The sequence below is a fragment of the Ictalurus punctatus genome, chromosome 9 (assembly GCF_001660625.3).
Source record: "Ictalurus punctatus breed USDA103 chromosome 9, Coco_2.0, whole genome shotgun sequence".
Classification (NCBI taxonomy): Eukaryota; Metazoa; Chordata; class Actinopteri; order Siluriformes; family Ictaluridae; genus Ictalurus; species Ictalurus punctatus.
Window position 1 is genome coordinate 19025088 of NC_030424.2, and position 12738 is coordinate 19037825.

Here is a 12738-nt window from a genome sequence, read left to right on the forward strand (position 1 = left end):
GTGTACCTACAGTAGTTTTATGAAAGCAAATGACGGTGAGAGATTAAAATTCCAATAAAAATACACAACTTTTGCCAACTTTATGGTGTTTGCATTAACACAGACAAAATGATTTAAAAAAAATAAAAAATGAAAAAGACAAAAATGTCCATAAGGACACAAGCTTTCCTTTACTTTCTTTCTCTAATTTCCAGCAGGCTGTCATTCTCCTGCAAGTTCTAACAAGCAGCTACTACTTGGCAACCTCTGTTTCTGTCTCTGTTTTTAGACAAAATCCAACGAGAAAAAGTTTGTTAATGAAAAAATGTGTTTATTAAAATAATTATAACAATTACAGTTGAGCACATAAGCCTAATAATTACAGTTGAGCACATAGTGCTCCATATAACCAATAAGCATAGTGCAAATTTTTGTTATTAATATAATTCTAGCTGTTGCACGTATAAATCACTTACACTTAGCAAATGTAAAAGGAATCACAGGCGATAGCTAAACTAAAAAACAATTACATTGTTTTTAATAATTGTGTTAGTTCATAGTTTGCTGCAAGTTCTCTCAATACTACAGCTATCGGATTAGATTAATTTGATGAATTTGGTCAGTGAATATAATGATATTTTTAGCTCCCCAGCTAAAGTATAACGGCGTCCACTAAGAGCACACATCCCAAATATTTTAAAGTGTCAATAGGTACTGCACCTGAATGAATGTAAGTTAATAAACTTGTACAACTTGATTTTCAGTTGTTGGCCAAGCTCTGAGGTTTTATTTGATGCAAATGCCATAAATGTTAATGAAATGAAAGTGTAAACCTACGAGCTCTAGCTGAGCTGCACACCTAGTCTGTGGAGAAAAAATGAGTTGCTTGTGTAATTTCTTGCACTTCTAATACTTATGCCTCCACTCGACTCCTATATTTTTTTTTTTAATGTAGTCTAATTTGGCACCCTTTAAAAAAAGTTTGGAAACCCCTATTGTATAGTCATTTTTAGTCCAGGGAGCTTATGTGTATATGATTTCTGTGCATTCACAGTCTGGCACGAGGTGGTTTCTCATGCAGACTTCTCCTCACCAAGTCCAGTGCCTCTAGTGCACTGCCCCAGCTCAGAGAGATGCCCCAGGAGCCATGGCCATAGTTGTGAACCAGTGGCACCTGCCGCTCCTGAACCTGCAGCCATTCTCTCTCTAGACGCAGGTTACTCCTGCCAGGCCTCAGTCCCACCTTTTCTCCCAGCACCTGGGCGGTCCTTAGGGCTGGTACAAGCTTACTGCAGCGCTCCATGATGCCCTTGCTATCATCCTTATCCACCTCCAAACGCCAATCATTCACCTGCTGTGTCCCCCCCAGAGTGACGTAGTCGATGCCAGGGTAGATGTAGGCATTTCCATCTATAACACGAATGAAATGCTTCAGCCAGGGAGCGTGCACTTTGAGAATCTGGCCACGTACTGGGTAGACCTGCTCATCTCCCACCAAAGAACGGGAGCCGAGGCCGGAGCAGTTGACGATGACATCGTAGCTATGAGCAAGCTGCTGAAGGTCGGTCACTTTCTCTCGTTTCATCTGACCACCTGCTTTGGTCAACCTTTTATTGAAAAGAGATTTAACAGCTCGCTTATCAGACAATTACAGGATAGAATTCAAAAGATAACAGAAATGGCAGAAAAACAGACATACTATAGTAAAAGGTTCCAGAAGTTAATGTTAAAGAGGATTTCTAAAGTATGCTTTGCTGCTCTGTCCTATGACCTTCGCTCAACTCTTTTTAAATGAATAACGGGAAAAGAGGAAATATTTACCTTTTCTCCAGCCATGGCAGATATCTGAGGCTTTCACACTTTAAAGTCGTTATAGCTTGACCAAACTTATAATTGGGGAATCTCTTCATCTCACGATCCGTCATAATCCGAAATCCAAACACAATATCAGCCCAGTATGGTTTTGTGATACTAGGGACCTCTTTGAATATTTGGTATCTGGACAAATTAGATTTAGATTTATCAGAGAACATAATCTGTAGTACATGTAAACTGTATATGTGATAGAACAACGTCTCTTTATAAGCAGATGCAGTATAGGTTTATACAATACCCTGAACTCATGAATACTCCTGCTTCTGAGGTCTGTGGTGATTCAGTAATTGCCAGCAGATGATCAAATGTGCCTTTAAACCAACGTTGCTGACGTTCCAGAGGAACACCTGGTGCATTCACAAGGTGAGAGATCAACATTGTGCATCACTGAGCATAGTTTTGGACATTTCCCTTGTTTTAGTAACAGTCTTTCCTACCTTGAATCTCCTTGGGCAGAAGGATCCCAGCAGCTACATCACTAGTGGTGTCTGGAGAGAATTTCTCAGCCAGTACAGTGACGGTGCAGAAGGGCAAAGCCTCCGCTATACACACGGCTGTAGACATCCCAACCACACCTGCTCCAATTACGACAACTTGCACCTTCTTCATTCTGGAGTTTTACTGCAACAATGGATAAGATGCCTAGGGTTAGGAACCAAGTTATATATAAGCTCTGGCAAGCTCACCCTTTCCCTGCTGGACTCATTCAGACTCATAAACTAGAACAGGTTAACCTCTGATACGTTATAATGTGTGTTTACAAGACAACTTAAGAGCAAAGATCACTTTTTCTTGTCCATGTAAGTAGAGCTGAAAAATGATTATTAAGATTTTAGGTCAAGTTGCACATTGTGCAGTTAAGTTTCAACAGTAAAATGCATGACAGAAAAAGTTAATGCTTCCCTTGTGCTATTTTATTAAAAGCAACAGTTTGGTCTGCACTACCATACCTGCTTGCTTCGTGCACGTGCCACACCTCAGCAATATCACTGCACAGCAAAAAGGTTGCACAATGAATTATAGCTTACATTCTAGGAACAGGACTGTGGCTTATGCAATAAGCTTATATAAATAAATAAATAAACGGCAAGGCACAATGATAGGCATGATCGAAGCTGAGATAATCATTAAAGAGAGACACCTCCACACTAAAACAGGAAATCTTCCCATTGTGTGCACTCCGCCACCTATTTCAGTGTATTTGTTTAAATTATAGCTTTGGTTTCTAGTATATTAGCTGGAAAAGATGTAAGACTTTATCATTAAAACTGGTTATGTATTTTCGCATTTAGCAGTATGTGTGTTAAAAATAATAAATAAAGCTTCTTCACCATTCTGGTTCCCATTGTAAATGAGAACAGGACTGATCTTGTCATTCACAACTTTTTTTTTTAAATTTACATTTTTGTTTATTAACTTGTTCTTATCAGCCATTGCTGCCGTCAGTGGGTAGGTTAGCTGTGTCAGGGGAAAGTTACCTCTGAGGTGAGAAATGAGCGCATATGAAATGTTTGGCAATTAGACAATGTTGTCAGGTTATACAATTTTTTGTGTAACAGAGTAATGAATGTATGTTTTGAATCTACTACTTTTTTCTGTCTGCTTTTTTTGTATATACATTGAAGGCCATTCTGATACACTTAGACAGTGATTCGTGTCAAATAACAGTTACGTTTCAGTGTGAATTCTAAATATACATCTAAATATTAAAGGAGTCATAAGATGCTTTTCAATGTTTTCCTTTGGTGTGTAATGTATCTCTTTGCACATGTATAACATCTGCAAATTTACAAAGCTCATAGTCTCCCACAAAAGGATTTATTCTATCTAACAGAGAACACTGCTCAAGACCTGACTAAATCGCCTCGATCGAAATCCAGATATTACTTCCGCAAACGTCTACGTCACAATTTGAAATATATTAGCGTAATGCCACCCAATGGCAGGCGTGAAGAAATAAGGCAAGGCTTCAGTGAATTGTAGTGTTGGCGAAAATGTGGGTTTCGATACGAAAGCAAAACCCATATGTTTGGCCTTCCAAAAACGGACGAAAATTAGGAATCAGTGGTTAAAGTTTATTTATAACGCTGTTCCTGAGCAGTACAACCCAAAAGTTTGCTTATGCACAGAGCATTCTACGGAGGACAGCATGAAGAACTGGCATGTTCATTACCAATATGAATGGGGCGAGAGGCAGTATCTGTTGTGTGCAGACTCGGCTTGAACGGTCTCCACTGTGCAAACTCTGGCTCCAAATCTTACCTACTACATGAACGCAATCCAGATGGCGGCTTTCAATTTGACCAAATTTATACCTCAAAACCACACAATGGGAGAAAGTGGCACCATGTTGTTCACTCATATACAGTATATACAGTCATTGGTCTAACACTGTATTGTGCTAGCTTTGGAAGAAGTTTATAGATGTAAAAAGCCACTGGTCCACTGGTAGTATTTTTGGGCTGGTTTTAAACAATCCATGACCACCAAGATCTTATTTTAAAGCAAATTTCTCTAAAGCTGCTTTGGGACAATGCCAGTTGTTAAAAGCACTATACAGATCAAACTGAATTGAACTGAACCTACTTGCTTTGAAGGTTTTCCATAATTATAGGTCCTTAACGCTTTATACCCTATAATAAACATGGCATGTGTAACCTGTCAAATATGAAAATGTCATTAAAATTTTCAGGTGACAATAATGTGGAGTTTTTGTCTTGGCATATTTTGGGAGTAATTTGTATTCTTTCTTCTTTTTTTTAGCAAATGCATGTGCCTAGAATATCAAGAGACTGTTGCCGTAATTAAGAAATTTAATATCATGAGACATTATGAAACAAATCATGGGGATTGCAAAAAAAGATGGACCCTATGTATGCAGGATGTTTTTTGTTTTCTGCACCATTCTCTGTAAATTCTGTTGACTGCCATGTGTGAAATTCCCAGGAGATTTCTGAAATACTCAAACCAGCCCTTCAGGCACAAACAACCATCCAACTGTGGCACAAACAACCATCCAACATGCTGCCACATGATTGGCTGGTTGGATAATGCCATAAATGAGCAGGTGTACAGGTGTTCCAATTAAATTGAGGTTAATTTTGGTTCCAGAACTTCTGTGGCTCATATCTGTATTTCTTTATGAATTCCAATCTGGCTTTCCGATTCTTACTGCTGATGAGTGATATGCATCTTGTGGTATGGCCTCTATATTTCTGCTCTCAAAGTCTTCATCAAGAGGTGGATTATGATACCTTCACCCCTGCCCTATAGAGGTTGTTGATGTCACTGACCGTTGGGGATTTACTTCACAGCTCTCACAATGCCCGTATCTGCCTGATTTTATGCACTGCACTGCTGAAACACACTGGCTGATTAGATAACTGCATGGATCAGTAGGTGTACAAGAGATCCTAATAAAGTGCTTGATGAGTGTATATGTGAAGGCTTTCGTATGGTAAACAAATTTCGGTCGCTTTATTGTAGGACATTAGATAGCTACTTTCAAATGAAAATATCTGAACGTTGTTTTTGTTTCCCATTTTCAGTAAAATAAGTTTCAAGTGAATAAAATGAAAACATCTAAACCAACTCACTACGGTTAGTGCTATTTTATTAGCTGGGTACAGAATAATAACACATGCCACAAGAGGGCATCAGAATCCGTTGTTGGAACTATAATTGGAAATCTCGCGATAGTACGGTTGTTGACGTGATCCGTTTAAGGTAAGGTCCTGGAAGCTTTGTATGTAGGGTTACTGCAATGTCCTTGCCATGTTTTTAATGTGTGTACAAAATAAATAAATAAATAAATAAATGCACAAAAGGTCAGTGTACATTATGCACTGTTTCGCTGCTGTTTACAGAAGTGTATTGCGAGATTTTGCATGAAGACAAACCAGAAACCCTTTGCTTGGTTAATATGGCGCTCACATGACAGTCAGTTTGTTATAGCGTTTATCGCTACATAGTAGAAGAGAACTGAGACACTGATATATGAAATAGAGAGCTGGGGTTCTCACCTAGAAATATGTGGAGATGGAATAGTCCACTTTCTGCCAGACCTGAAGAAACAGACGCTAAATGAACCACGATAAAACCATAATTTATTCGACAGTGGAGCACGGTTCAGGAACCGTATCCTCTTTTCTCACAGTATCGTGTAACGCTAAATGTTTACGCAAGAAAGTGTGTGTTCCCTATTGGTGCAGCGCGCTCATAGGCGACAATGAGCATGAGGGCGTTAACCTTTAATAAAGTTTATTTATATTATTATCCATATTATTATTTATATATCTCCTTGCACCAAGAAGTGGGAAATAGCCCACGTTTTTTGACACACCATGCAGCTCATTTTCCTACATGGATGTTAGTGACATGAAGCTAAACCCAAAGTAAGCTGAGTGCTTGGTTTTAAGGGAAGTGTTTGGGAAAGGGCCGGACCCAGCTCCCATTTCTTGCTAACCTAGTTAGTGAAAAACTTGGCAGCATTTACTGTTTGTTTTTTTGTTTGTTTTTGTATCTCTAGATGCAGTATATTTAGTGTTTACCAGTTTATGTTGGGCATTTCGAAAACAAAACAAAACGGTGGCTTATTGATTAGTATGCTTTCCTCGCACCTCCAGGGTTGTGTTTTCCCCATGCCTCTGGGGTTTCCTCTTCCAGTCCAAGACATACGTCGTAGGCTAATTGGCATTTCCAAGTTGTCCATAGTGTGCCTGCCTTGTGCCCTGAGGTCAGTAAGATAAGCTCCAGGTTATGGATGGATGGATGTTTGGTACAAAATTTTAATCACATGAAGGCTCAGATGTTATAAGCATTGTGAAAACTGTGCCACTGCTCCTCTATTAAATGACCGCCATACATTGAAAATATCTTGTATAACAATAATGTCTGTGGCTGATGATACCTTCCTGTCATTTTTATAGGTTGCCACACAAAGCAGAATGTCAGAGCGAACACAGACTCACGCTCCCAGCTTGCTGACCTTTCATTCCAAATCACATAAGGACACAATCCTTTATAAATTTGATACGCTGAGGAAAAGACAAATGCTTTGTGATATAACCCTCATTGTAGAAGATGTGCATTTTAAGGCACATAAGGCTCTGCTGGCTGCTAGCAGCGAATATTTCTCTTTAATGTTCACTGCTGAAGACCAGGCCTGTCAGACTGTATGTAGGCTGGATGGCATGGATGCAAAGACCTTTGCATCTGTGCTCGAGTTCATCTACAGTGCCAATGTGTCAGTGGAGGAGAGCAGCTCCGAGCAGCTGCTTGACGTGGCCCGCTTGCTAGAAATAAGTGAGTTAGTCAAAGCTCATGCAGACTTGAGTAGCACAGCCTCAGCACCAAATGTCTGCTCAGAAGTAGGTGATCGTGACACAAGCACAAATGAAATCCCTTCCAAACGCAGAAGGGGACGGCCAAGGAAAAACACTAACCCTTCAGTACCAGGATTAGTACTACTGCCTCAGGAATCAAGTAAAAATGAAAACAGACTTCATGATGAACCTGCTAAAACTACAGTGGATTTCTCTGTGGCCTCTCCAGAGTCCACAGAACCTACACGCAACTCTTATTCCGTTCTCCATGACTCAGATGACGCTGATTATGACCCAAGTGAAGACATACCTCGGCATGGCAAGCGCCAAATAAGGCAGCCGGTGAAACTAAAAAGCTATAGGCTAGGAGATGAAATTAGTGAGGGAAGAGTGCTGGGAAAGAGGGGCAGAAAGAGGAAATACCCAGCCACAGAACCACGCTGTGATGACTGCGGCAAAGTTTTTAAAAACCATCTGTTTTTAAAAATACATCAGCGAACTCATACAGGTGAATATGTAAACTGAGTTTAATGGTATCAGTCACTAATGCATGTATATATTCAATGGCCCTCTATGATATCTTTTTTATGGTTCTTGTGCAGGAGAAAAACCCTTCCGGTGCCATGTTTGTGGGAACTGCTTTACACAGAAACACACTCTTTTAGTTCATCAGCGCATGCACACTGGAGAGAAGCCATATGTGTGCAACATTTGCTCTAAAGCACTCTCCACAAAGCACTCCCTGCAGGAACATATGAACCTGCATGCAGGTATGGAAAGTTGCTGGGAATTTTCATAAGCGTACATTTTTATAGCCATTACATTCTAGGCCCTGTCATATATTTTGGTGTATTTCTATTTTCTTTCTCAGAAAAGAAATCTTTTAGCTGTGACCAGTGTGGGAAAACTTACAGCCAGAAGAGGCAGTTAAATAGTCATTACCGGGTTCATAGCGGAAAAGCGTTACCTGAATGTGCACATTGTCACCACAGGTTTAAGGATGCAGCACAACTAAAGAAGCATCTGAGAACACACACAGGTAACAGGACAACAGGGCTCAAATGTAATGAAGCGCATGCTTTATTACACTCTTAGTCAAGTCTTAAAGGGATCGTTAACCCCGAAATAAAAATTCTGTCATCAATTACGCACCCTCATGTCGTTCCAAATCCATAAGACTTTCATACATCTTCAGAACATAAATGAAGACATTTTTAATGAAACCTGGGAGATTTCTGTCCCTCTGCTTACAGTGCAGTAACCAAAACTTTTAAGCTCAGAAAAGTTCATAGAGGCTTTTTTTATCGTAAAAGTAATCCATGTGACTCCAGTTTTGGGTGAACTATTCCTTTAACAGCTAATATAACTGCTGTTTAAACTGTACATTACCATAAGCACACTTACTTAATAAAATACTCCATTTAAACTCCCAAACAAAAAGCTAGTGGCGTGTATCATTTCTATCTATTAACTTAGAATAACTTACAGCCTTTTCTCACTGCAATAACAGCTTCAATCCAGGTATCTTGAAATCATTCCTGTATGTTTTAGCTCACTTTTCCATTGACTAGATGCACAATTTGCTTAGAGTTCATGAGTCAATGTTTCATCTGCTATTCAAAAAAAAAAAAAAAAAAACGGGGGACATGAAGCACAAAAGGCTACCTCAGATTCTGGCCAACAACTAACAGTTAATTCAGAGATACATTTCACATTCAGCCAGTATTTACTTGTTGTTTTAGGTGAGAAACCCTTTACATGTGAGATTTGTGGAAAGTGTTTTACTGCCAAGAGCACCCTGCAGACACACATCAGAATCCACAGGTAAACTGTCCTCTTTATTCTTTGGAAATATCTGATTCGGCTACAGCATCAACATTGATGTGTGATGATTTTGATGTATTCCTTATTCTTAATCTTGTCTTGTTTAGAGGAGAAAAGCCATATGTGTGCAACATCTGCAGCAAGTCTTTCACTGATCCTAGTGCCAGAAGACGCCATGTCGCCTCTCACACAGGGAAAAAGCCCTACATGTGCTCTGTGTGTAGTCTTTCTTTTACCCGTCTGGACAATCTAAAAGCACATACTAAAACTCACAACAAAGAGCGGCCAGATGTGGAGGGCACACAACTAACCACAGTGGAGGCCATGGCCGGGGATGAGAAGATGCACAATGTCCTGGAGCTACAGCAGTACCAGCTCCCCACTCACACAGAGCAGGAGATCCAGTTAGTGGTTACCAGTGAAGTGGACAATATTAACCTGGTGGCAGGCCAGAAGCCGGGCAGCATTAGCATTATCACTGCTGAGAATGGGCCAGAGGAACTGGCAGCAGCAGGCCAGACCCATTCCAGCCTCACCCTTCTCACTCATCCCTCTGCACATATCCAGAACTTGGCTCTGGTCACTCAGGATGAACTAGACCCCAGTGCACAAATCCAGACCATCAGTGTGGTTGAAGGCCAGGTGAGCAGCGAGCAAGCTGAGCAGATGCATGTCATCACACTTACTAAAGAGGCAATGGATCATTTTCAGGTTCAGCACGGAGCTCCACAACAGCTGCAAATTAGCTCACGGCCCATTCAGCAGCTGCAGGTGATCCAGCAGGCTATGCCTCAGCTTTCTGCCACACAGGAGCCTCCTAGAGAGCAGCACAACCAGAGTCACACAGGTGCTATCCATATCAGCAGCCAAGCTGGCCAGCCAATCTCCATCAGCCAGACCAGCGAGCAGATTCCCAGCACTCAGATCCAGGGACAGACCTTTCAGATCCAGGCAGGTACAGTCTCGTACCTCTATACCACAGGTCTCGCCCCACAGAGCTAAGGAGCTAAGACGAAACAGACTAAGCTTCATCAGGACTGCTCGTGCTGATACTCCTGGTAATGGGACAAATTATTCTATTCATCAGTTGTCATTGTATGATTTGGCCCAAAAAAGTGAAGTGATGCTGTAATAATGACTACACTACTAATGATTACACTGTGTGGTCCATTTATACAAGCCTAATTTAGCACAACTCCTGACAGGTCTTGCCACTTTATTAAACAAACTGTCTGTGGTACGTTGATCAAAAATACATTACATACATGAGATGGGATGCATATCTGCATAACTGTATTAAACAAATTATACAAAGTTTTGGCTCATATGTAGAAATTCAGCTGAAACTGGTGAAAAATATGTATATAACATAAATGAAAGCATGATTTTATTTATGATCCAAGGTGCTAGAATTGGAATTGGGTAACAGCATGTGTGTGGTCTCCAAGCATAGGTGCTGCAAGCCACCATTTACATTTATGGCATTGGGCAGACTCACTTATCCAGAGCTCATTTTTATCCAGAGCTCTCATTTGTACAACTGAGCAGTTGAGGGTTAAGGCCTTGGTAAAGGGCCCAGGGTGGCAGCTTGGCTGGGCTGGGATTTGAACTCACAACCTTCCAATCAGTAGTTACAATCAACATCTTAACAATACTACCAAAAGAGTTAAATCAGCCATGTTCAGCTCACATGTAGAATTCTACCTCTCACCTATCTAATTAACATTAAGAGGTCTCTAGACTTTTCAGAGTTTTGGACATGGTTCTTTTTTTATGTAATTTGATAGAGCTGAATTTCTATAATGTTTTGTTTTTGTTCTCTCAAACAAGTCTCTCTTGCTTGTCGTTGGTCTCAATATCCGAGACTTCAGATATAGTGTCAATAAAAACTTTGTGTCACTTTTCTTGGTCAAACTTATTTACATTTATTTATTATTTAAATTGTTATTTATTTCAACATAAAATCTATTAATTAGTACTTTTTAAAGAAATTTGTGTGTGTGTGTGTGTGTGTGTGTGTGTGTGTGTGTGTGTGTATGCGCATAAATGCAGGATGACGCATGGTCACCAGGTGATGATGTACACTAGATGGCCAAAAGTATGTTGAACCAGACCACCAAACCCACATGTAGTTCTTCTCCAAACTGTTGCCACAAAGTTGGAAGCATGCAATTGTATAGGATGTTTCTGTATGTTTGGCCAAGGTTGGTGTGGAAGTACTAAAGTAGCCTGCACAGAGACCTGACCTCAACCCCACTGAACACCTTTTGGATTAAGTGAAATTTTGGGATTAAGTGAGAGTCCATACCAGTACGTTTCACTCAACCTCAGTGCCTGACCTCGCTAATGCTCTGTGACTGAATGGACATGAATCCCCACAGCCATGCTCCAAAATCTTGTAGAAATTCTTCACAGAAAAGTGAAGTTTATTATAACTGCAAAGGGGGACAAATCTGGAATGGGATGTTCAAAAAGCCATATGGGTGTAATGGTCAGGTGTCCACATACTTTTCCCCATGTAGTGTATTTCTACTACTATATCTGCTAGAGGATGGTGTCTTATATTCTGCAGACATAGAAATATAGAAAGTGCAGCTTGATAAAAATAAATGACACTGTCAGCACCTGAAGGAGAGGAATGTTTCGACAGTGTTGCCTCAGTGCTGGAGAGTTGGTTCTGCACTTCATCCACTTTGTGCATTCATGAAGAGTCTAGGACACATCTCTGCTATTCTTGCAACTTAATAATTGGCATGAAGTGTACAACTTCAACCATCATTCCACAGTTACCTTCAATAACATCGTTATTAGTCTTTCTTTGAATTATGTGTGTCTGTACGCTGGCATACTGTGCATACATTATTGTAGTGATTGCTTGATTGCAACTGTAATTTTGAACTTTTTCATGTCCTTGAGAATTAGATAAAAATTAGAGCATCTCTGAATAAATGGAGAGGTGAGGAGTCTCCTTGATAGAACAGCTCGCCATGCTGTTGTAATAGGTGCATGTAGAACTGGAAGTAAAGCAAGTAGCTACTACACTCACTGTCCATCATAGCACAGCCAGGGTCAGTCATACACTCCTGCAGGTGAACCATGGGGAACATCGTCGTCTAGTCATGATGTGCTACCTCTAAGCTCCTAGTCATTAGAAATCACATATTATTCATTTCCCATTTTTAGTTTTTCCATTTAGTGTTATATTAGCATCAATATATGTGTGTGTTTTATATCTGTCCTTCATTCTCTTTTCCAACGACTAGACCACTAGACGTTCTCCACTCTCTATTGCCCCCACCCCAAAAAACACAGACACACACACACACAACTCAACAATGTATTTAAGCACAAATAAGTTTTCATGTTAACCTTGAACAATCTTTTATTATTGTCATGTTTATCTTGTCTCCACGTTCTGAACATACAAAGAAATCCATGAAGCATATAGACATTTAGGTAATTGACTGCATGCTTCTAGATATATACCCTCAAAGTTTAGACTGCTCCTTTCTGTGAAAGCCAGGCTCAGTTGCCAGCCTCCTGTTGTGGGAATTGCTTTCTGATGAGTCTGCACAGTACAACAGTGTATGGCGTACCTGTGGGGAGGGCCGTGTCATGCTGGGCCTGTTCTGACATCACCACACTCATTTCCCTGTTTATCCTCCTCTGATCAAGTCTGTCCTTTTTGTTCTCTCCAACAGCCTGAGCAGCTGCTCCACATAAACAAACAGAACAG

General features: G+C 40.4%; 2 protein-coding genes across 5 annotated transcripts; one reads left to right on the forward strand and one right to left on the reverse strand.

Annotated features, from left to right (window-relative positions):
* Window positions 1-289: 289 nt before the first annotated feature.
* ddo (D-aspartate oxidase) lies at window positions 290-6000 on the reverse strand. Of its 2 annotated transcripts, none has more exons than XM_017475272.3 (5): window positions 2805-2897; window positions 2292-2475; window positions 2093-2201; window positions 1801-1977; window positions 290-1586 (listed from the first exon to the last, which is right to left on the reverse strand). In XM_017475272.3, exons 2-5 carry the CDS (start codon window positions 2461-2463, stop codon window positions 1028-1030), a joined length of 1017 nt encoding a protein of 338 aa, XP_017330761.1. In that variant the 5' UTR covers window positions 2464-2475; window positions 2805-2897; the 3' UTR covers window positions 290-1027.
* Window positions 4994-10906, forward strand: zbtb24 (zinc finger and BTB domain containing 24). Of its 3 annotated transcripts, none has more exons than XM_053682642.1 (6): window positions 4994-5052; window positions 6783-7686; window positions 7781-7948; window positions 8050-8217; window positions 8921-9002; window positions 9110-10906. In XM_053682642.1, the coding sequence occupies exons 1-6, from the start codon at window positions 4996-4998 to the stop codon at window positions 10002-10004; spliced, it is 2274 nt and encodes a 757-aa protein (XP_053538617.1). In that variant the 5' UTR covers window positions 4994-4995; the 3' UTR covers window positions 10005-10906. The 3 variants fall into 3 exon arrangements, with proteins under 3 accessions (XP_053538617.1, XP_017332319.1, XP_017332320.1); XM_017476830.3 differs by lacking the exon at window positions 4994-5052 and adding an exon at window positions 5363-5580; XM_017476831.3 differs by lacking the exon at window positions 4994-5052 and adding an exon at window positions 6129-6589.
* Window positions 10907-12738: the final 1832 nt, after the last annotated feature.

Excerpts from the sequence above, each read along its gene's own strand:
- zbtb24 (XM_053682642.1), top strand. The coding sequence starts at position 4,996 with ATGAATTCCAATCTGGCTTTCCGATTCTTACTGCTGATGAGTGATATG. Across the intron at positions 5,053-6,782 it reads TGAGTGATATGCATCTTGTG|GTTGCCACACAAAGCAGAAT; the intron begins GTATGGCCTCTA and ends TCATTTTTATAG. Across the intron at positions 9,003-9,109 it reads ACACACATCAGAATCCACAG|AGGAGAAAAGCCATATGTGT; the intron begins GTAAACTGTCCT and ends TGTCTTGTTTAG.
- ddo (XM_017475272.3), bottom strand. The coding sequence starts at position 2,463 with ATGAAGAAGGTGCAAGTTGTCGTAATTGGAGCAGGTGTGGTTGGGATG. Across the intron at positions 2,202-2,291 it reads TCTGCCCAAGGAGATTCAAG|GTGTTCCTCTGGAACGTCAG; the intron begins GTAGGAAAGACT and ends TGAATGCACCAG. Across the intron at positions 1,587-1,800 it reads CTGCCATGGCTGGAGAAAAG|GTTGACCAAAGCAGGTGGTC; the intron begins GTAAATATTTCC and ends TTTCAATAAAAG.